Source organism: Microtus ochrogaster, chromosome 24 (assembly GCF_000317375.1).
Source record: "Microtus ochrogaster isolate Prairie Vole_2 chromosome 24, MicOch1.0, whole genome shotgun sequence".
Taxonomy (NCBI): domain Eukaryota; kingdom Metazoa; phylum Chordata; class Mammalia; order Rodentia; family Cricetidae; genus Microtus; species Microtus ochrogaster.
In genome coordinates, this window is record NC_022024.1 from 10,524,174 (window position 1) to 10,548,723 (window position 24,550).

The window sequence follows — 24,550 nt, forward strand, 5'->3', positions numbered from 1 at the left end:
CTAATGTACCAGAGTGCCGAGTACCGGGACAGCACGACCAAGCCCAACTAGCTCCATCTCATCAAGATGCAGAGATTTCAAAGTTTTCCTCATGCTGCCAAATTAGTTTGCGTACAATTTGCAGTTTAGACACAAAATGACCGATTTCTTAGTGCACGGTGGCATTTTGGACACAGAGAGTCTTTTCGAGGAAAGGGTTTTCTGGGACCACTCGCGACCGTACCACCCGCCTCCTTTTACCTCTGTGGTGGTGCCGAAGGAAGGCGGAGTAGTTGATGGACTCCAGGCTGTCCCCGTCGTGTGCAGGCTGGGGAGAGCTCTCTTGCTGCTGCTTGGCCTGTAGGTCTCTGCAGTACTCCCGAGGAATGTCTCTGTGGTGTTCCTAGTGTGTTCCGGGCTGTATGGTACTGTGTGGAAAGTTGTGAGGGTCTGCGGTGCCACGGAGTTCCTAGCAATCCGCACCGAGACTTCTGTCCCCAGGCCAGCTGAGGGGAAGAAAGGACAGGGGCAAACATCATTCTCACATTTTATGAATTTTAACGATTTTTATTTGAGATAGGCCATCACGTGGTTCAGGATGATGTTAAGCTTGCTATATAGCCCGAGGACATTGAACTTCTAATCATCTTGCCTCCACTTCCTAAGTGTTGATGTTACCTGTGTGGACCACCATGCCTGGTATATACAGTGCTAGGGGTTGAACCCAGGGCTTTGTGTAGGCTAGGCTAGGCTAGGCTAGGCAAGGACTTTACTAACTCAGCCATATTCCTATCTAAAAACAGTCCTATCTAAAAACAACTTTTACATAGTAAAAGAAGGTCCCTTCAATAAGAAGCATGTGGATAAATGTCCATATGTATAGGAAATGTATAGGAAAATGTCCATTTACCCTGTCCAGTATACCCATCCTTGGTCCATCTGCCAGTTTTACATGGTGGAGGCAGAATTATGAAAATCTGCTGTATATGGAAAGGCCAGTTCTGCATAGAAGTCAGAGTTCAATTCATGCTATGGATGTCTAGATGACTGGATTGGTCTCAGGAATAGTTCGTGAGTTTCCAAAGGTCTACCCACACTTCTGACCATAGGAAATTCATCTTACAGCAGTGCCAGGAAATAGTTATAGCTTTTACCAGCTTCCCAAAGGAGCTGATATAACAGCTTTGAGAATCACTGTTACTGACTTGCCTAACTACATCATGAAGAGTGGTGGGCTCTTTGTTGGGGGAGGGGTTAGTGCTATTTCTTTCTTTAACCATAATGCCAACATTTATGATAAGAACATTAGTGGTGTCAATTTATTTTAACTAACATATAAAAACATAAAATTATATATTAATGGAGTGTTAGTGATGTTTACATTTCTGCATACAGTATATAATGTTTAAATCAGATCACACACATCTATCTCCTCAAACATCTTTTTAAATTTCATGGTGAAATTATTTAGAATCTTCTCCTAGATTTTTGAGATATGTAGTACTTTCCTGTTTACAGCCGACTGTCAAAGAGCACATCAGAACGTCTCACTCCTGTCTAACCATGACACATTGTCTGTGAATGGGGAGTGTTTTTAATCCTGTGAGGCTTCAATCATGAGACTGTTGTATTTCCCTTTCTTTCTTTTCTTCTTCTTTCCTCTTTTCTTTTCCTTTTTTGAGACAGGGTTTCTTTGTGTAGCCAAGGTGTGTAGCCTCAAACCTGCCTCTCCTTCCTGAGTGCTGGGATTAAAGATGTGCGCTGCCCAGCAAGGCTGCTGTATTTTCTAAGTTACATCTCTTTTAAAAGAACAGCTAGTCATTTAGGTTATATGAGCAGGTGGGATAAATTTTCAATATTTAAAAACAAGCAAATATCAGTTCACTCGCTGTGATCATAAATTGTGCTCATCTTACATTTTTTTAAATATTTATTTATTTACTTATTATGTATACAGTGTTCTGTCTGCGTGTATGTCTGCAGGCCAGAAGAGGGCATCAGACCTCATTATAGTTGGTTGTGAGCCACCATGTGGTTGCTGGGAATTGAACTCAGGACCTTTGGAAGAGCAGGCGATGCTCTTAACCGCTGAGCCATCGCTCCAGCCCTCATCTTACATTTTTGTTTGTTTGTTTCTATGATAGTATTTCTCTGTAATCTTGGGGCCTGTCCTGGAACTAGACTGGGCTGGTCTTGAACTCACAGATAAGTGCTGAGATTAAAGGTGTGTGCTACCATCGCCTGGCTCTTCTTACATTTTTGAGAAGCTCCCAGGCCTTTGAGTCACTGGGTAGCCATACCCTAGGGCAAAGCCACACATTGGAAAAGTCTGCAAGTGACTGGCTGAGAGGGGTGTCTGGATGCTTCGCTGGCTTACCGATGCTATGTTGGCAGGTAGGTAAACCCAGGGAATCCTGTCAAAAGCAGGTAACTAACTCGAAAGAGTGGGGACTTTAAGAGGCAGAGCAACTTTAATTTCTTATCACTTCTTTCCTTGTTCTTTGAATAAAACAACTCTTTAGTAGGCAATTACTATGTGCCAAGTAGCCCCTCTTAAAGAAGGAGTTAGTCGCACTTTCTAGTCAACTTTACCTATCCCTCTTTTGAGTCTCAGTCCTTCCCATCCTGATTTTTTCCTGACTAGCACACTTCATATGGCAATGTATGTAAATAAGAGACGTTATGGGACAAAAATGGGTCACGACAGAAAAGGTCCACTTATGGTAACGAGATATAAGCAAACTTTTTTTTTCTTCGAGACAGAGTTTCTCTGACACTTTAGAGCCTGTCCTGGAACTAGCTCTTGTAGACCAGCCTGGTCTCGAACTCACAGAGATCCTCCTGCTCTGCCTCACAAGTGTTGGGATTAAAGGCATGCACCACTACCGTCCAGCCTAAATAGACAGTCTTGAAAAAGTTAACAAAGAAACGTGGTGAATAAGCATTCTTTCCCTGAGACGCAAAGGGCAGTGCCAAGGATTTTGTGTGTAGGTAGTTGTGGACAGATACTTCAGCAAACAAAAGTATCGGACACCAGTTAAATTCAAAGTTCAGGTAATAATATTTCAGTATAATTGAGTTTGTTTATTTGGTGCTAGGAAACAACTCAAAAATTATATTCTATAGCATATACTTAATATTTATCTTAATATACTTAAAATTTATCTGGAATTCAAATGTAAGTGGGCATTCCTGTGTATTGTCTGCAACTTTCCTTCTATGTCTACTCAATCTACACTTTGATAGCTTCACACTTTGATAGCTTTCTGAATGCTTCTTTCTGTATAGTTCATTTTTCCCCTCCCACATCATTTAGCATGGTCCCTGCCTGAGTGTCATGGTTACATACTTTGCACACAGGTGAGCTATTATACTCAAGGTGTTTTCTCATGTCAAACTCAACCATGATTCTCCCTGAGACTTTGCACAACCTTCTTAAGAAGCATCCTTAATTTCTCAGTCTTGAGTTCAGAGTCTACAGTTTAGATGTCTCCCTCAAAAGCATCTGCCAGTGTGGGGATGCAAAGCGCATGGAGGTCAATATCTCTGTTGCTTTCAGCTTTGCCCAATGCTGATTCTCTAAGTTAAGGACCACGTAATACAGTTTTCGTTCCTAGGCCCTTTTTAGAAAGTAATGATGGGGTTAGGACCCAAATCAAGCTTCCGAATACCTAGTATGCAATCGAATTCTTGTGTGCCAGGCTCTGCTTCCTTCACTAAAAAATGGCTGGTGAGTTTTTATTGTAAGACCTTAAAAAAAGAAAACCAACGTGCATATCATTGGCTGAAATTAGACTCTCCAGAGAAATGAGCAGACATTCTGCAGATTTGGGCTGCAAATCACATTGCAGATGTTACCATTGCATACAGCTTTTGGAGAAAAATCCCCGTTTTTCACTGCAATCATCTTTAATAATCCTCATATGTTTTTAAGATAACACAGACCAAACGTATCCCTTTTCCATTTGAGGCTACCTTCTCCCCGTCCCCCTTTTTGCCAAAGAAACAAATCTGGTATCTCTGTATTTCATGTCTGTGTTTTTGACTTTTTCTATTTAAAATCTAGAGAAATTTTAGCCCAAATTTCTATGTTTTGCAGACTTTAAAGCAGTGGCTTGCCAAGATGATTGGTGTCAAAGCCACCTTTGAAGTTTGATCTTCAAAGAAACTCTCACTCCAGAAACTGTGATTTGGTGGAATTGGTGTGGGTTCCAGACTCTGCCTTTCTAAGGTTCCCTGCATGACTCTAGTCCACAGTTTTAGCCATATACACACTACGAACCAAAATGCAGCCCTGATACCTCCCCTTCTTCTCACTCTGTTCTTCCCCTGCCCTCCCCCTCTCCTTTCTTTGACAGGGTCTCATGTAGCTGAGGCTGCTGTGAACTCCCATTCCATTGTTCCACATCCCAAGATTAACAGCATTGCAAACCAGCAATTGTGATCATTTCTCATGTGGGTATTGGAAGTTTATAAAGTAGTTGGGAAGAAAGACAATCCTCGTTATAGATATACAAGACTTTCAAAGTTAAGGTCATTTTTCTATTGATGAACTCTGTTGGAATAGACATGGAATTATTCTAAAAACAAATCTTTTGGTGTTTTGGTGTCTGTATCTTCTAATTGTCTTGGAAGTGTGCAGACATTTCACAATTCCCTGAAGAGGAAGATTTTTTGATGGTGGCAAGGAAAAGTTCTCGCGCAATGGAACAATATGGTAAAGCTAGTTTTAGTGTTTTTATTGAGCCATTGCTACTGCATTGTTTCCACATTATAGCAAAATTCTTCCTACGACATAATTCAAGGCCAGCGGGGCATCCTGTATTCAATCCAAAACATTTTCACACTGACATTGTTACTAGCTTTCAGTGAGACCAAGGTCATCTGTAAGATGATAAGATACGTGTTGACTTCACCAGGTCAAGACCATCTTTGAGCACAGTTTTAAAGGGCAAGAAACTAATAATCAGACTCAAAATTCATCATTAACTGAGATATAAGATTTTTGTACAGCTGGGAGGTGGTGGTGCACACCTTTATTCCCAACACTCAGGAGGCAGAGGCAGGTGGATCTTTGTGAGTTTGAGACCAACTTGATCTATAGAGTGAGTTCCAGGACTGGCTCCATAGCTACTGAGAAACCTTGTCTCAAAACAAAAACAAAAACAAAAAAAGATTTTTGTATAACGATAAGAACAATAAACAAATTAGTTTCTCTTAGCATCATTCTTGTGGCAAGACATTTAAATTGTATTAGTTTTTTTTTACTCTGGAGAAAAATGTCAAATGTAATAAAAGATAACACATCTATTAAAAGTGAGTAAATTATGTGGGGGCGCCAACAATGAAGCTGAAGGAAAGGGAAAGGCGATGCACATGCATGCACACTCCAGACAGTACTGGGCTCCATGAGGCTGAACGGAGCAAAGAGGGGAATTAAAGTAGATTAGTAAAAATGACCAAGATGACTAGCATATCAGAAAGGGTAGTCAATGAAATAAAGGGTACACTTAAAAATATACCCAAGTGGAAATAAACCAAGATGATTAAATGAAAACTCATACCAACACAGCAGAGTTAAATACCAAAGAAGAACAGAGCAATTGATATGAAATGAAAAAAGAAATATGGATATACTCAAAGGGATACTTTTCAGGAGCCAGATATTGACAAGTTCTAGGTAGGATTATGGGTTGCACTATGAACCTTGTTTTTCTATTTTTAATGAGACAGGTTGATGTTTGGAACATCATGGTCTTGTTGCCATCTTGAAGACTCATAACGATAGCTTTAGAGTTCTGCTTTTTGTTTTTTGACTTTTTTTTAAAGCTTTAAAACAGCGATTTGAGAAATAATTATTTTCATGGTGGTTCAAGCTGGGTGTTCCACACCTGTAATCTCCGCACTTGGAAAACAGGACCCTCTGTGGGACCCACAGTTTGTGAGTTTCAGGTCAGTCTGGGCTTACACAGTAAGACCTCGTCTCAAAAACACCAAGGCCTTGCAGGCAGCATGGAGATAAACACCTGCCTTACCTGATTTGAGGTTAGAGATGGGTCTCCCTTCCTGTGGGTAAGAGTAAAAATGGTGCTGGGGGAGGGGGGTGGCGCACACCTTTAATCCCAGCTCTTGGGAGGCAGAGGCAGGAGGATCTCTGTGAGTTTGAGGCCAGCCTGGTCTACAGAGAGAGAGTTCCAGGACCAGCAAGAGCTACATAGAGAAACCCTCTCTCAGAAAATAAGAGATAAAAAGAGTACAATTTGTTCTATTTAGCATGGTCCTTTGTCACTCAGGACAGACCCGGACAAATCAACCAGAGGGACGAAACTGTACAGATTGCTCCATGTGCTGTATATGGTCCGAAAAAGTTGAATTTTCTAATACACTACTGTATTTTTACTCTCTTTGCATAGTCAGAAGTGATAGGATTGAGACCATAAACCTCAATGTCTGTTTCAGAAGAGCCCTCAACTAGTATCTAATTACGTATTAGCTTAGCATTTGCCTGTGAGAGAGAGAGCTCTGCTTTTACCATGGTAGAAAATCTCCAATCAGCCTCAGAGGTGGGTACCTATGAAAAGATTTTAGGTATAGTGGATGCTGATCCCCAAGAAGGACTGTGGACCCATGATTGTGTTAATACAGGTCCATAGCTCCTGACTCTAGATCTTGAGGCCATTATGGATAAAGGGAGGTGGGAAGGGATCTTGGGAATCTGTGTTTTCAGTAAGCTCTGCCTTTTCCTCATGGCTTTGTCAAGCAGCCAGCTAGATGGCTCAGTACTGGAAAGCACTGGGAAGAATTGGGGGAGTCCTGGAAGGGACTGGGGATCATTGGGTCAGCACAGGGAGTACTGGGTCAGCACTGGGAAGGACTGGGAAACGCTGGGATAAATGGGATCTGCCCTGGGAGGCACTGGATCAACACTGGGAACCCTGGGTCAGCACAGGGAGGTAGCAGGAAGCACTAAGCAGCTCACTTATAAGGGATGTACACTAGACACGAAGTTAACCTGGGTTTAGGATGATTTATTATATCCTGATGAACTTCAGTGTATTTACCATGGAGATTCATTTCTAAGTGATTCTCCCAGTGTTCTTAAGGGCTCTTTCATGCCTAGTGTATTGCGATTCTGCAAGTTTTATCTTTCATGACTCCCTGAGCCAACCTCTGAAGGAAAAGCAGAGTCACCATGAATACAGCCAACCTCAAGAGAAGATGAAACTGCATATACGTTCCACAAATATTCCTACTTAGGACAATTATGGCCTGAACCAGAAATTTGTGTATGCATATATAATTTTTTATGCACATCTGTTATCTGGGGACACTAATTATCAACAATTAGAAAAAAATTTGTGATTACTCATTGTCTTTGACTGTTTCAAAAAAATGTATGTTCCCTTCGAATGATGTGAGCACCAGCATGAGACAGTTTTGAAGCATGGCCTAGTATCATCTCTGCTTTTTGACACTCCTTCCTGTGTCCTAAAACTCCTTCTCATTAGAGGATAGAAGTTTCTAGATCAGTCGAATCTAATTTCCCGACCGTTGACTTTAGTCATTACATGTGTACATATGCCTGGATGTATATTCCAATACCTAGTAGGGTTTGGTCATAGTGTCTGACACAAAAGGGAGACTCAAGAAGCAGTTTTGGACCTGAGAAGATGGCACAGTGGGTATGAAAACTGAGTTCAGGTCCCCAGGACCCTTTGAAGGGTGCAGGTTCAATAGCACAAGTCTCTACTACGGTGAGATGAGAGATGGAGACAGGAGAATGTGCAGAGATGTGTAGGCTGTCTAGTGTGATATATGCAGGGGTGAACAAGAAACATTGTTTTAAATAAGATGGATGTCATGGCCTAAGACCCATGATTGTCCTCTGACTTTTTGATACTCAAGAAGTGGCACTCACACAAGATTTCACACACACGTGCATGTGCACACACATTTTAAAGTTTGAGTACAAGAAAAGAAGGGAAAGGAAACAACAGAGGCAGAGAAGTTGCTGACTTTAATGAGGATAATGAAGTTTTCCATTGTTGGGTACCACTTAGTGTACTTCCGTTTGTAAATGTATGTGTCCTGCAGAGGAGATAGATTGGAGCACGTGGCTCTCCCTGAGCTTTGCAAAGACCAGAATGACTTTCAGGACTCATTAGGCATCACTCACCTTGCTTTGCACAGAGGTTTTCGCTGATCAGCTTCCCTTCCTTGTTGGTGTCTAATTTCATCCAGCTATCGAGGTATTTACTAATCTTCTTGACCACTACCTTACGGTTTTGTTTCTTGAGAAAGAGAGAAGTATTTTCCACCTCAAGGAAGCCTTCCTGGTCATGGCAGGTCCATCGGGGTGCCTGGGCACAGGGAGTGGAGACTGCTGGTCGGAAAGGACCCCTTGAGGAGTTGGAGATGCCCAGACACGATCCAGATTTAATGTGAAGGAGCTTCCCATCCTCAGTTGACAGCCACTGCTGGTTCTGGCTGCTGGCATTGCATGAGCTCATAACCACGTTCTGATTTATGGAAAGACACTGCTGTTTGCGGACATGGACTATCTGGAACCCCTCTGGAAGACGAGAGACTTATGAAGTGCCATGGAAAGGCTATCAAGTAGCAAAACTACCTGCCCACATAACTAACTGAATTAAAAATAACAGGTTTACTTATATTTTGATCTCTCTAGCATTGCAAATACATAGTCTCAGACTTAGCTCACATGACTTAAAATCCTAAGGCAAACAAACAACAACCCTCCTTCCCCACAAACCCAATCAACAAACCAACCAAGAAATCCTCCAAACTCAACCAAGCAACTAAGCAACCAAAAACACCCTCCCAAACCAACCAATCGACCCACCAAAAGAAAAAAAAAAGCAAAAAAACCAGAACCAACAGAAGAGTATTGAAACATTACACATAGCACTCCCCTGTTAAACTTTTGTATGATTTAGTGACCTTACATCCCCATTGGAAAAATGAAAGGAATCTTGGAAAAGTATCAAAGTCATCCAAGGAATATGGCTTTTCATTGGAAGAGGAAAGACAAACACAGAAAATAATGTGTGCATTATGAAAGTCAATTACAGTGCTTGGTCCCCTTTAACCATTTGGCCCTCTTCATATCATAGCCCTGTTCCATTATAAACAGAGTGAGATGCTCCCTTCTCAGTCCCTGTGCTCCCAAAATAAATAAATACTTGTTTACGAGTTGTATAGTCTGAATAAATGCTTTAAAAATTGAGTACTTTTATTAGAAGATAAAAATACAATGGAATTTCCCATCTTTCGAAGTATAAGTTGCAGCTGGTAGCTAACAACTCAAGTATTGATTACCAGAGGCTATGTCCCTGCAGCCCTGCAGATAAACATCGATTTGGTGACAATGTGTATAGTTTCCCACCAAATACTAACATATTTTTAAAAACATCAGCATTTCCTGAAGACTAAATGCCCACTTTTAAAACATTCACAGCAAAACACTCAGGCTCAGAAACCATTTTCAAGGAGTTTTTAACCTAAACCACCTAGCTTTTCCATGGAAATATTCAATCTTCCCAAATGACAACTTCCAAATAAAGCACATCTCCTCACTCTCTTGAATCATATTCCGTATGTATGTATTTTTCTTTAACAGAAAAGAAAGTAAACGTATAACTTGATTGGGAAAAAATTACAGAGAATTCTACAGATTGTTACATATAAATAATGAAAGCTCTTTGCTCAGGGCTTCTCACTCTGAGGCCCACTCTTCCAGGAGCTGAGCTGTCCCAGGCGCTTGGTAAATACTTATTTTCTTCTGGAGAGAAATCTCAGCAGCATGGCCAGAGCTGTCTCCTGTAATCCTCCCGCCCCATCGTCTCTGGCTACACTGCCATGGAGACCTGGCTCCGATTCTGGCTTATTTCAGACACTTCTCAAAAGGCTACCAGCCTGTTTGGCTAACATTGAGAGAGACAATGCCTCAGGAAACTGAGGCAGACCCACTCACCCAAGCTCCCGAGGATCAGGCAGGTTAGAATCGCCATGTAAAATTCAGCCTCCATTTTCCACTTAAACAACGGTTCATGCTTCGCTTGGGGGCAAAAAAAAATTCCTCCCAGATAAGAGAGGCAAAGAGGGAGGAAGGAAATGTGCTTCACGGAGAGGGGAAAAGTCAGTGACACACTTCCTCCAATTGAATTGTTTGGGGGAAGTTTTACACCAGTGTCCTTCTGTCTGTTTCCTTAGAAAGAAGGTATAATGATCATCTCTTTTTAAAACGTAAACCCAGCCCCCGGGAGCCAGAATACACCCCAGAGCGTCTTCCCCTGCTGTCTCTTGGGCACATGAGTACTTCTTAACCTCAAGACGGAGGAAAAGAATCGTAATGTCAGATAATTGACTCTTCCTACACCGCTGCCTTTTTTTCAGGTGATATGATTCTGTCCGATATACGTAAGCCATGCAGTTTATGGGGGTCTGTGACAAGTGCGAGAAAAGACATAAACACGTACTGTTTGCATAATGAGACGCTGGCGTCTACGTGGGAAACCACATAATGATGGCACTTCCAGATCATTATCTCTCCAGTGGTTATGAGAACGCCTTTGGAGAGAGGCAATTCTCTGCCCGGGAGAAGGAGAAGACTGAAATTAAATCCATCCATAGTACCTACTTTGGTTTACCCACACCCACGATGCCTGTTTTTCAAATGGAGGTAAGAAAAGAATTCACGCCACTCAATACTTTGTGTTAAGAGCCGTTTATTGGTAGTATGAAAACAATGTCAACTTTGCTGCATTGAACATTCATAGCGAGCCCAACATCTCATGTTTGCTGGGGGTAGTCGCCTCTCCTTCCTTTGTCTCATGAGAAGTGAAAACTTTTAGAAATAGAAGGACGTACGTGACAGCATCCTTTAGAACTTCTGGGAATGAGGCAGGTTGGAGCATCCCCCAAGGCACCTGCCTCGTATTGGGAGAGAGATTCCAGGTAGACAGCATATTCAAAAATCCCTTCTTAGAAGAAGAGAAAGGAGTGTTTAAAATTATTGGTACTTTTTAGAGTTACTATAAATTTGTTGATCCCCTTTTGAAAGCAAAACAAGTCACAATGTAGAAATATAGTGGCTGGACTTGTAGAACAAGAGCCAACTCTGTGCCTAATAATAGAATATATATATATATATATACATATATATATATAGACATACATACATATATATGTATATATGTATCCAATGACAGTCATTGTGCTCTGTAATTGATTCATAGGAGGTACTATAAATACACATTTAATAGATATTATCAAGACACATTTCCATATAAAATAGTTACTGCATTTGATTTTTTTTTCTTCAAAAACAAAAACCTATTTTTTTAAAAATCTGTTATTGATCACTTGCAACGTCAGCAGCAAGATCTGGTAACTGAGATAGGTAATAGCACTTAAACCGGGACAGGTGACAAGCTGGCCGTCCACTCAACTCACAAGCCAGACTCGGTAAACACGAAAGCATCTAAACACATGAGGACGACGTCTTCAGCGGCTCCTCCTGTCAGTCACTGAATATTACACACATGGATTCCGTGTGGCAGAGAAGCCACACAGACAAAACAAAGTCCCCCTTAGGCTGTGTGAGAAATTAACATATCGCCATCAGCACAGGACCTCCGAAATAATTTGGGGGGATGCTTACAGATGCATTCCTATACACAAAGGGTTGGCAGACCTCTATGTTGCCAGGTCTTCCCCAGTCCATGCCTCAGGTTGGTTTTAGAGCCTCCTCGTCCGCTGCAGGGGGGCTCCTTCGAGGAGCCGAAAGCAGGTGATTTTATTAATCACCCGTGAGAGATTGACACGTTGGTGGATCTTCATGGAATCACTGGACAGTTTCTGGTGGAAGTCTGCTTTCGTAGAGGCACAGGGCGTGGTGCACAAATTCATACTGCTCACTGGTTTGGACCATGCCACCCCTGCACGGAAGAGATCATAAAATAACTCAGTATGGCTGGCACCTTATCTTACCGTAACCTTGACATGACACCAGAACTAGAGCGTTATGCCAAACATGCTGAATAGATGATCTTACAGTTTTTTTTTGTGACCCTTCTTACCTGTGTCTAAAATCATGTCAATGCAGTCATATGCTGTGAAATAGTGTCATATCATGATGCACTACTCATAGGTTAGTGATAATGACGACGCTGGTATGAACCAGCCCACCCTCTGACAGCTGGAATTACTCTGTACATCCCCTAATAATGCAGAATGATGACAAATGACTTTGCTGTTAGCTTGCTATTTACCATTCTTCTTGGTGTTACTTAGCTTATACACCTACTTCAATTTTTATTGGCTGGAAAACCATATGTCACGTTAGGCTGGCAGCCACAGCACCGTATGTAGTTACTGTACTCGACTGCACTATCTTCTCTTGGGTATTCATTGGTTCTTGATGGTTTTGGGAGAAGCCGGAAATGCTGTATACATATTGTATCATCTAGGTGTGTGGTAGGCTGTGCTGTCTGGGTTTGTACACATGTGCTATATAGTATTTATACAACAAAGTTGTTTGATGTTACATTCTCCAGAACATCTCTCCATCATTTAGCAATGCATGGATCATGCTTTCTCTCTCCCCCCACCTCTACATATGTGTATATATGTGCTCTCTCTCTCTCTCGCTCTCTCGCTCTCTCTCTCTCTCTCTCTCTCTCTCTCTCTCTCTATATATATATATATATATATATATACACACACACACACACACACACACACACACAATATGGCTCAATATAATGCCATGCACTCTAGGCACCTGATTATTTATTTTAGTGTTTTGACCCAGGATCTCCTATGACTGTGGCAGAGGATGACCTTGAACTCTATCCTCCTGTCTTCTGGAAGTGCTGTTACCTACCGTACTGTAGAGCAGTGACAGAACCTTACAGTTGAATACTTGGACTCTAGGATGAGTCAGGCCATCTAGCTCCAACACTTCCTGTGCTAATTTTTACCTGTGTGCTGCACATAACTTCCTTAAAAGTGTTTGGTCTCAATCCCCTCTTCTGTTAAAGCCAGGCAGTGGCTAGGCGACAAAGTCACCCTGAGTGTTAAACTCACAGCAGCTGGAGCGGAGATTTTAGTTTCGCTGGACCCTTCCCATCCCTCTTCTGTTAAAATGCATTATGCATTTGGGCTAAAAGGGATGGCGACAGAGGGTTAACAAAGCACAGCCACACTGTGATCTATTGCTCTTCCTACAAATGAAAGACCTACTGGGAAGTGCTTTATTTAAGGCTATGAGGGCACCAAGCAGCCTTTGGGTGTGCGAGGCATCTAAACACAATAGTGGGTGGATCCTTCAGCTGACTGGAAACTGGGAATTGACTCTTGCTTTTCCTCTTTGCCAGGGCCATTGTCACCACCAGCTGTTCAGCCTTCCCAATGTCATAGATTGGAAGAAGGCAGCTTCTTTGGGAGAAAAGTCCCTAGTTCCCACCATATTTTGATATGCATAATACTTTTTTCACGTTTTCTCCTAGGGTGATGGTTCTTTAGCTTGATAAACTGTCAAACCTTAATACAAAAGTTACCTATTCGTCATTTCACTAAGAGTGGCCACTAGAGTAATTATCCAAACTTTTGTAATCTCTCTGTAACTCTTTAGCCGCACAGCAAATCCTATTTTAGTTTTAGTCTTGCTTTTAAGGAGTTTTTTTTTTCCTAGTGGTGTTTGGTACTACTCAAAACAATTTTTTGATCACGTAAGCCATCCCAACTTGAAGACATGATGCGTTGTTCGCACACTGTGACATGACTTTGGTGAAGGACAACTGAAACTGGCCTTGTATGTACGCCTGTCAAACTACTAAAGCAGCGACACTACACCCCCTGAGCTAGGCAGAGGTTCCTCAGGCAGCCTTGACACGGTGCCAAGACCATGCATTGGGCAAGAAGTGAAGAGGTGACTTCAGTTTCCAGTGTTAGCCGCTTCCTTGTAGGAACAGTACCACAGTCTTTTCCAGTAGAACTGCACGTTCTGTTGACAGAGCAAGGACTGGTCAGAAGGTGGTAACAGAAATGGCAGCTGAGAGAGAGAGAGAGAGAGAGAGATGTCATGTTTTTTTCCTAGTTGTAAGATGACATCTGGAAACATTTGAAAAAAGCATAGCAGGTGTTCAGGAGATGCTGGTCTGGCCTGCATAGCTTGGGAGAGGTAGCCACAGCAAACATGAGGGCAGCTGTAGGTACTGAGAGGCGCCTCCCTTCCTTTGACATTTTCGCAGAGGATCGACACTCCTACGTCAAGCCATGGGCTGCAAGAGGAAACTCTGTGTGCACTGCCTCTCTTGGGCTCCGGCCTGTGAACCTCCTGTTCCTATTTACCTCATCTTGAGGCAAGCTCTCCCCTTTCTTAGCTGCTCTGTTCAGCAATGGCAGTTGCATGGCCGGCTGGTGGACTAGCGGTGTCACGGTTTGAGTCTTAGTCATTGTGTCTTACTGTGAAGTCGCTCAGCAGTATGCCATCACGGTTGGAACAGATTTGCTGTGATTAGGTTCTATCAAGTGTAACAGATTGGGTTAACGAGGTCAAGGTACTGCTGCCAGTGAAGGTGGGGAAGATAAGAACACACAGGGCACACTGGCAAAAGTCTTGTGGATCTCAGAGCTCCAGGAAGACACGGGAACCGTGTTGGTATTTTCCATTTTTTTTTTTTCAGAAAATAAGAACAAAAGAAGTAGCATCAGAGAAGCCCTCAAAGATCAGTCATCAGAATTACTGGCAAGAGCTTGTTTCTTTATAGGCCGGGCTGTCAGCCAGCTTCTGGAATGTTCACGGACAGAGAAAGCTTTAGAGGCAGGCTTCCGAAGACATCAAAATGAATTTCTCTCTCTCTCTAATGCTCTCACCCTATTGGCCAACTGAAATAACCCCAGTAGGTCTCAAGATTCCTCTTGTAGTCACACAATAGTCCTCTAAGTGATGAAAACAACCATCAAAGTCCCGTAATCTTTCTTCTCTAGACTAAACATCCTGCGGTTACTCAACATTTCTGTGTAGCCTGGTTTCCCTGCCACCCACAGGCGGCATCTTCCACCTCTACAGGCGATTTTATGAACTAGGACCTTCCTACAGTGCTGGATCTATACCCAATGCTATCTCTTCAGCAAGCACCTTTTCTCCCTTAGCTACACATTGTAGGTATTGCAAGGACATCAGCAGGTGAGGCCACTGGGTGCTTGATACTCAGCAAGCCTCTTAGGAACAGTTAGGCTAAATAAAAGTCAGCAGGACTGTCTTGAGTGTGAAAATTACAGGTTTATTTTCCCCATCCTGTATTGAAGCTATTGAAAATTTGAAATTAAACACAGGAACTTATGCTTGTTCCTGTTCACTTCCATTTGTTAGTTCTTCTGAGTGCAGTGTTCTCGTGTACTGAATCATCATTATTCCTAGTATTCTGTATACGACTCTTGAATTTCTCACTTCCAGTTTTGAACCTTCCAGGCATTCATCAGGCATGCCTTGCATCTCATCTAAGTCATTTGTTTAAAACCAAACGAAATGACAACAGCTAATAGAAATGATGGAACCAAAAGAAGATGGCGTCTTTATGATGAGTAATTTGATATGATATGTACTTTTTAATCTCATCTTGACATTGTTTCCAGTTAAGTTTTTTAAGGTCAAGTATGTTGTGCTTTTCATATTTGCTACAATGAAAAACACATAGCAGCTCTCGCATCAAAGAGGTGCTTAATGAGTCCTGAGGCAAATAGGTAATGTATCATGCAAATAATCAGGCCCTTGATACGTGAAAATAGATAAACCATGGGCTAAAACAAAGCAAAAGTTTGCCAGGTTGCATTCATTAGATAACGGTTAAAATTTGAGAACTCGTCACAATCACCTTGGGAAATACTTAATAAATATTTCACAGAATATATTTGTATATAAAATATTCTATTGATCTTTATATGAACTTAAAAGCTAGGTTTGATTAATTAAGGATTGATTGATTGATTAATTAATTAATTAATTAATACAACCTTCAGGTTGTATTCTGTTCTAGAAAAAAAACATTTTTTCTTTTGTAAGGTGATAATGGGAAACAAAACATAAACAGACCCAGGAAACTCTTACAACATACAAAATATTTTTTGTGAACTGTTTTGAAAAACAAAAATAGAATATTTTTCTGGAAAAATGAATACAACTATATAGATTACAGGATCTACAAGAGATTTCATAGTGATGTGCCTCCCCCCACCCCAGTTTAGCAATAATTGATCCTAGCTAATTGATTCCATAAGGTGGGATCTATGGATTTTCAGAAATCTAAATCTACACTGCAGAAACAAGCAGTTCCTCATGTGAACCAGTTCTAGAAAGCAAGAGTCAGGGATCCTCTGATGTATTACTTTGAAGACAGCCGTCATCAAACAGAATTCAGAAGGCATCATCCAACCGCGGTTCAAAGAGCAGACATTAACAAGATCCCTCACCTCCAGCAGGTCAGAGTTCAAACATAGCACAAGGTTTTAAAAAAGTTCCACAATGGTCCCAAGTCTTAAGAGATTAGGGTGCACAGGGTCCCAAAGTGTCAGCGAATCATCGTCTGGCTAATTACAAGAAGGCTAGAAATTAGCATTATTGCTTAGATATCATAGAACTGAAGAATTTTCTTTAGGTGCAAATTTGGGTTTCACAAACCACTGTCTCTTAAGTTATAATTTAATGTCTACTATTAAGTAGGTATTAACCAAAAAAGAATAATTATCTAGGCCTATAGGCCTATGATCTTAGCACTTGGTAGGTGTGTGTGGGGGGGAGAATCAGCAGTTCAAAGTCACCCATGACACCTGGCTTTTGACTGTCTCAAAAGACAAAATGGTGGTGGTGGGGAATTCAAATGAAAACAGCAACAGCAAGAGAGCCTTAGCTTGACAGTGGTTGCCAATCTGAAAAGGTCTGGAATGCTAAGGTGTCAACTCCATTGCCAACAGGAATCTAAGTAGGCTAAGAGACCAGAACAAAACAAAGGCCAACGCAGCACACACTGTGGTCAAGATAAATTCGGTCTCCATTACCAACTGGATGATTTACCTTATCCCATCATCTCTGCAGTGATCGTGTTTTCCACAAGGCAATTGTACCCGCTAAGCGCTGCTGCGAGGAGCAGATGGGACAATCCATTTCAAAGGCTAAGCTAAGGTCAAGCTAAGCTGCTAAGCTGCTGTGGATACTATAGATATAGTGTTCTCTGCTCAGACAGGGCTAGTGATAAAACTCTGGGGTGAATACTCTGTCTGCCTTGTAGGACTAAGAGCAAGCCTGGCCAAGGATGAAGTGGTCCAAGTTGGGCAAGTCTAGATGGAGATGACCCAAATGTGTTTCTATATAACGAGGCAGCTATAGAAGAGGCAGTTCGTACAATGGGAAGCAGGGGGCTAGGAGCCTGGCAGACATCAGGGGTCCTCACTTTTAAACCTACTGGCTTTGTGATTTAATTAATTAAAATTTATTTTTATCATTTTAAGTCAGCATCTCGCTAAATCACCCCTGGTTTGGCTCAGACTCCTGCAGTCCTCCGGCCACAGCCTCCAGAGTGCTGGGATTATACAGGAGAACATCGCCACTCCAGAGAGCTCTGAGGTTTTTATACAGGTCTCTAATCTCCTCCCACACAACCTGGCTTTTCCCATCTATAAAATCATGTGATTGACAGCTGTCATGTCACTGTGAGCATTAAACACATCAGAGCACATCCAGCTGTAGGACAGTCACAGAAAGTCCCTGGTCCCCAGTGGCATCGGGGAAGGAGGAGGTGAGCTGATCAAGAGTCCCTGGGCACGTCCAGCTGTCACTAGGGTAGCCGTGTTTTTTAGTGTCTCTTCATATTGGTGCTCTGTGGGAGGTTTTGTCTGTAAGAAGTTTTCCACTGTTCATACCCACAGAAGAGCTTGCGAGACCCTGGCCTGGCAAGTGAATCTGTCACCTACTAAGGCTTCAGGTTTCACAGGGTTTAATAGATAATTCATAACTGCTTAACACAGAGGCTGCTGATGCATAAGTACTAAATAAATGCTGTATAACTTTCTTCTTTGAATCAGTGTTCCGGCAACACTTTACCTGGGTTGATCTCTACACCTCATTGCTTGGCTCTGTCATGGTTCTCTCCCAAGCCATGGTGAGGTTCTGGTGATTCCCTCTCGGAAGGTCTGAGTTTGTAGTCTAGATTACTAGTTTATCCTGTTTCTGTCCTACCCTATGCTCTAAAAACAAAGCCGCCCCCTTTATTGTAAAGGTGCTGTCAGCTCTATTTTCCTTGTGGCCGTAGAATAGGAAGACAGTTAACCAGATCACAAAGGCTGCAGAGACGCTACCCTTTCTAGACATGCCAGCCAGATAGCTCATCTCATTAGTACTGCCAAGCCCAGAAACCAGTGTCAGCTCCTTCCCTTGCAGGGAAGCACGTAGCTGTTCCAGCTGGGGGCCGACTCGAGTTAAAAGAGGGGAAAATGTAGGACTCCCCTGCCCACGCTTTGTAAGCAAAATGGTATTTTGGAAAAAAACCAAAACAAGACAAAAACTCTTAGAGCTTCCCAGATGTCCAGGGAGAGAGTTTCGGCTTTTACCATGTTAAAGTTGTGACCTTTTGTGACTGTTCACACACACACACACACACACACACACACACACACACACACACACACACACAGCTATAGCCTTTCCTGCTGCACCACCCAGCCAGTATCCGGTCTAATCAGTAGACAGAAGGAATTCTGCAGGGGTGACTCACTTCTGGGCTAACAATGGAACTCTCGATCCTTTGCTTTTTATTATTTTCAAATCTGGAATTCTTTTGGTAAGGTTTGGTACAGTAAATTTAGAACAAAAGGTGTAGACATTAATGCGCCTCATGGGTAAAGCTCCTACGGCTTTGGCGTGAGTCAAGCCAGGCCGAGCCTGTTGTCCCGGTGCAAGGCCCAGCTGCGAGGTGTGCCAGACCCTCCACCAAAAGTTTCCCCAGATCTTTAGCAGATGTCCTATCAAGAAAGGAGAATTTAGATGGGTGGAGTAGTGCAAGTCTGTGATCTCAGTACACTTAAAGGTGGAGGCTGGAGGATTAGGACTGGGTCACATGAGACCCTGTTTAAAGAAAAGAAAACAAAGCCAGGTGTGGTGGCTCCAGTTTTTAATCTCAGCACTCCAGAGACGGAGGCAGGCTGACCTCCATGAGTTCAAGACCAGCCTGGTCTACATAAGGAATTCTAGGAAAGACAGAGCTATATAATAGAGAGACCCTTTCTCAAAAGCAAAGCAAAACAAAAACAGAAAGCAGAGGAGAACTAAAGAATAACCATGGCTGATACTGAACAGATATTTTGTGGTGTGTGTGTGTGTGTGTGTGTGTGTGTGTGTGTGTGCATATGGAAGATAGAGAACAACTTCAAATGTAATTCCTTAGCCACTTTGTTTTTCTTTTTTAAATAGGGTCTCTCAGTGGTCTGTACGGCTGCTGGCCAGTGACCCTCAGAAAGCTGCAAGTCTCTGCCTCTCCAGTACCGGGATTACAAGCCCACGGGGGCACATGCAGCATTTTCTAAACATAGGTTCTGAGGATTGAACTCAGGTCCTCATGTTTATAAAACAGCAACAAAACCAAATCAAACAAAAGGTACGTTACCAACTGACCCCAGTTCCCCTGGATCAGATATTGTGAACACTGACACTTTCTCTGAAGTAGAAGGCTCTAGGCCTAAAATATTTGTCGGACATAAAAGTCAGTGCAGATCAAGTGATAATTTGACTATAGCTCTAATTTGTGTGTGTGTGTGTGTGTGTGTGTGTGTGTGTGTGTGTGTGTATGTATGTATGTATGTATGTATGTATGTATGTATGTCTCACATATACCAGTTTGGATTTGAACTCTGTGCAGCTGAGAATGACCTTGAACTTCTGATCTGACTCTACCCACCCACAAGGGCTGGGATTCTAAGCATATATTAACATTCCTGGTTTATGGAGTGCTGGAGGTTGAACCCACATCTTTGGGCATGCTGGGCGAGCTCTCTAATAGTTAAGCTACATCCCCGGAACTAGCTTTAGCATTGTTTTCAAGATTAGTTTTTCCTTGACAGCTATCCACCTTCCCCCAGCACCCACACTGAATAAGTGGGCTATTGTAAATACATCCAATTAAGTCCTAGCAGGAATGAAGATAATCATTGTCCTGGCAGTTCTTAGAAGGTCCCATTGTGAAACCTATTTTACAAAGAGGGCCTCTTATTAGGATCTCAAAAACAAGAATGTTGGGAAAACACATATCAGTTTCCAGGACTTAATCTCTAGATGTCCTGAGAATAAGTAAGCCCAAAATTCAGAATTCCTCATCTTCCAATGAGGTCTTTGGAGCTCACTAGGTGTAGCAAGCATTGTGATTAGTTTGGAATACAAAAATGCAATGTTAGGCTGTGCTTGATAAAATTATAATAAGGAACAGAAATTTCATATCTGAAATTATTTTAGCTATACTCTGAAGATAAAGAATATTTAAGGACATACATTAGAATAGAATTGATGCCGTGTATGTATGTCCCTTCTCTCAGATGGGTATGTTAAGAAAAAAAAGCTATCTACCAAACTGAAGTGGGCCATGAAAATATTTAAACAATAACGTGACGCCCACTGGAAGCATCTGGGAAGGCTACAAGTGAAGTTGTTGGGTATCGTTCCACTTTGAAGGCCCCCCAAGGTAAGAGCACACGAGACAGCTCCAGACTCTGCTAACTCTCAAAGAAACTAGAATTAGACAGATTGCTTCCTGTTCTGTGAAGGGGGTGGGGTGTCAAGAAATGTGCTGAAAGCCTTCAAGCCAGAGAGTCCAATGTGAATTTCACTTCTCAGATTCTGTTTTCAAATTCTGCCAGCACCCAGAGGTTCCAGCGGACTTGGGGGGAAATAAAATGGGGGCAAATGTCTGCAATCTGTCTACACTAGCATGTATTCCTCTCCTCGCTGCTGGATGTCTTTGAACATTCACAGGGTGCCTTTGGCTCACTCTCTTGTAACGTCTATGAGGCATGTCCTCAGTAGTCCTAGGCCATATTATTAATGTGGATCATTATTATCAGTTAGGGTTATCATTGCGTGTGTATGATGCGTGTGTGCATATGTGTTTTAGTTCTTGCCTTCCTATGTCATTTGAGTCAGGACACCTTTATTGTTTGCCTTTGTATATGCAAGTCTAGAAGCCTAGTAGCTTCTTCTAATTCTCTCATCTGCGCCCTCCATCTCACTGGAGGAGAACTCAGATTACAGAAGGCTTCTCCTGTGGTTTTAATGTGTTTTGGAGACTCAAATTCACGTCCCACTTTTATGGCAAACACTTTACCCATGGAGCCATCTTCTCAGCCTTCATCGTTATTACTTATTTTAAAAAAGAGATAGGAGCATATATATTATATTCAGTGCATAAATGACCTTATGTCACTACCTTCCACCGCACGCTTTGGCACTTTCGTGAGCCTATTACAGAGGCAGTGATATGGTGAAGGGCTACTGGTTGATATATCTCCATAGCAACTGAATTCTCAATTATTAGTATTGGAGGTTAGAAGATTAAGCAAAGTATAAAAGGGCTCTCTAAGTAACACAAAATGATTACACTGTGTTCTCTTTGAAACTAATGTTATGGATCCTCTCTTTCATTTAATTTTATTTTTAAATTGCTAATCTTCGCGTGTATGATAACCACCTCACCAGGAAAATGTGAGCTACTCAAACATCTCTTTCCACACCAGCCAGCACAGAATCCCTTGTACTTATCAGATCTGGCATTTGTAACAAGTAATCTAAACTAAAATAATCAGAAATAGGCGGCATTTCCACCCCTGGTTTATATATCAAGAAGTTCAGCATCATTGTGAAAATGTTAGTACATGAATTTGCGACTTTGTGTTTAACCTAGTGGAGTCTCCCACTACAGAAAACAACAGCCTTTGCTAAACAGACAAACAGCAAAAATCCCAAATCTAAGCATTTAAAAATTTGAGCAAAATTAGAAATTCAGTTCAGAGTGAATTTTTAAAGAAATCAAGCATGTCTATTAGCATGTCTATTAGCATGTCTATTAGCATGAACCTATATTGCCAGTTACTTGAGTGGTTGATGAAGGAGAATCTCAAGCTACGGACCTGTCGCTGTCACAGTGAGTTCAAAGCCACTCTGGGCAACTTAGTAAGGCTGTGCTTCAAAACAAAAAGCAAAAGGCGAGATGGGATATAAGTTATGAAACTCTACATCCGGTCCCCAGTACTAATACACACACACACATACAGGAATATTTAATATTTGAATTGAGCTGGGAAATGTGACATCCTTTTCTGTCTCAGATTCCCCTTTAAGAACGAATCCTGTAGTTACTATTTCTGAGGCCAGATATTTTTACAGCATCCTTTTCCTAGTAGGTAGCAAGCAAATGTTATGGCTATTATTACCATGGCATTGTTCTTCATGTAACCAAGGCTCAGAGATCCCAACGAAGCAACAGAGGGATCTGAGAACACAAGGGCTCATTCTTCAATCACTGCACCTTGGGGTTGAAAAGGCATCTTATTAGAGGGGTCCTCAAGTTCATGTGGGTTCCCAACAGTATCGGGACACCAACTGAACACAATATATTTGTCACTGACTTTCAAAGAAATGCATGGAGGTGTTATTGTGAGCCATGGAATTAAAGCTAATTTACAAACATGAGATTCAAAACGCAAGGTAGAAGCCTATGAAATCATTTACTCCCCAAATGAGGTCTTTGCACAGAAGGGGTTAGGCTCCACCTTTCTTTATGCTAATAGGCAGAGAGGCTGAGAGTGGACTAGTGGTCACAGAAAGCTGGGGAAGAGGTAAGATCTGCTTCAAACATCTTGGCGTATGGTCTGAGATGCCTGACTATACACAGTGCCTGGTTGCCTGTACACTCTCCCATCAGACAGTCCTCGGTCAGTCCCAGTTGCTACAGCACCTTTTTGTCTTTTGATCAAAAATGAAAACCATGGGGAAGAGGGGATGAACCATTAATACTCTTCTAAATAAAACACGCGTGGGTGCTTTGCGCTGAATTTGAACTACTTAGAGAAAAAAAGATACCCCATTTTAGCTGCAAATATGTTTAAAAGTATTAATAAAGCAGAAACACAGACTTAGGAATCTGCCAGGAGAACTTGCATCTATTTATGGAAACTTCCCGAAAGCCAGGGATGAGGACGATAGTGCTTTGCCAGAAAAACGAGGAGCCCACTGGAAGGCTGTGTTACAATTTTGAACTGGAAACATCCATTCAGCCTACATGCTCGGCCTGGAAACCGGACCACTTAAGTTTGCTGGTAGCATGTAGATTTGTGATTTGAGTACAAATGACCTTCTCTTGTCTGGTTTCATAACAACCAGAATGTATTGTCATATATATATATATTTTTTTTCCAAATGGGAGTTTTGATTCTGACCAGCACTCAAACTCTTGACTTATCGATTGTGAGATAAGTCCCCACATCCAAGTCAGTGTCTTGTTTTTTTCTCGGCTCTTAGCCATCTTTGGCTTATCTGGGGAAACAGCTGTGGAGATGGGTAGATTACTTGTCTTCTATTCAAAGACAGTTTTCACTCTATAGCCTGTGATGGCCTCAAAGTCTCTGTGTAGTTCAGAATGGCCCCCAGCTCACTGCGATCCTTTTGTCGTGGTTCCTCAAGTGTTGGGATTAAAGCTGTGAGCTACCATGCCCAGAGTGAGGGGTAGATAGAAGATGCCCTGTGCACAGCCTGGCAGACTTGTGGGCAGAAGCCATTGCTAAAATGAATACAAAGTTTAAGCTGGGCCTGGTGGTGCATGCCTGGAATTCCAGCTAATCAGGAGTTTCAAGGCCTGACTGGGCTATAGTGAGTTTAAAGTCAGTTTGGGCAACTAAATTAAAACTCTTTCTCAACAAGAAGAAACTAAAACATGGATTGGGGATATAGTTCAGTGGTGGAATGCTTGCCTAGCAAATGGGAGGCATGGGATTCAGCCTCCAGTAACACACGCACATACGCACGCGTGTGCGCGTGCGCACACACACATACACATACACAGACACAGACACACACACACACACACACACACACATGCATACACACACAGGGGGTGAGAGAGTTCAAGCCAGGACTGTGGGTGTAGAGTCGTATCTCTTACTATGAAGAGTATTTAATAATCCAAGGACAGCCTCCCCCTTGTCATGGTCCCTATCATGTTCAAATTAACATTCCATCTCAAGTCCTTTTCCACCACCAGACTTTGGAAGAACAACGTGTATTTCTTGTCTTTCTTTCCTTCCCACCCTGGTGTTCTTTGAGGGGATTTTTGTGTGGTTCAATGAGTGGGGAAGAACATGGCAACAGTTTGAAATCAGCGTCTGCTGGGGAACTTCGGGAACTTTTCAGACCTTTAAAGCTTTTTGAGACTTGTTTCTTCGCTTCCTTCCTTCCTTCCTTCCTTCCTTCCTTCCTTCCTTCCTTCCTTCCTTCCTTCCTTCCTTCCTTCCT

At 42.1% G+C, this 24,550-nt stretch overlaps 2 protein-coding genes across 4 annotated transcripts in view; both read right to left on the reverse strand.

The window, feature by feature from the left end:
• Nucleotides 1-10,139, reverse strand: part of Ptprb (protein tyrosine phosphatase, receptor type B) — a 113,776-nt gene extending 103,637 nt beyond the window's left edge. The window contains exons 1-3 of the mRNA XM_013350347.2: nucleotides 9,974-10,139; nucleotides 8,156-8,551; nucleotides 241-485 (exon numbers count right to left, since the gene is read on the reverse strand). Coding sequence (XP_013205801.1) covers nucleotides 241-485; nucleotides 8,156-8,551; nucleotides 9,974-10,028 — 696 coding nt within the window. The 5' untranslated portion in view covers nucleotides 10,029-10,139. The remainder of the gene's footprint in view (nucleotides 1-240; nucleotides 486-8,155; nucleotides 8,552-9,973) is intronic.
• Nucleotides 10,140-10,634: 495 nt separating this feature from the next.
• The window catches only part of Ptprr (protein tyrosine phosphatase, receptor type R), a 232,128-nt gene continuing 218,212 nt past the window's right edge, over nucleotides 10,635-24,550 (reverse strand). For 2 of the 3 annotated variants that reach the window (XM_005358045.2, XM_013350387.2), the window contains exon 13: nucleotides 10,637-11,939. In XM_005358045.2, coding sequence (XP_005358102.1) covers nucleotides 11,846-11,939 — 94 coding nt within the window. In that variant the 3' untranslated portion in view covers nucleotides 10,637-11,845. Of the gene's footprint in view, nucleotides 11,940-24,550 lie in introns of all 3 variants that reach the window. The other variant, XM_005358044.2, reaches the window with a different exon arrangement.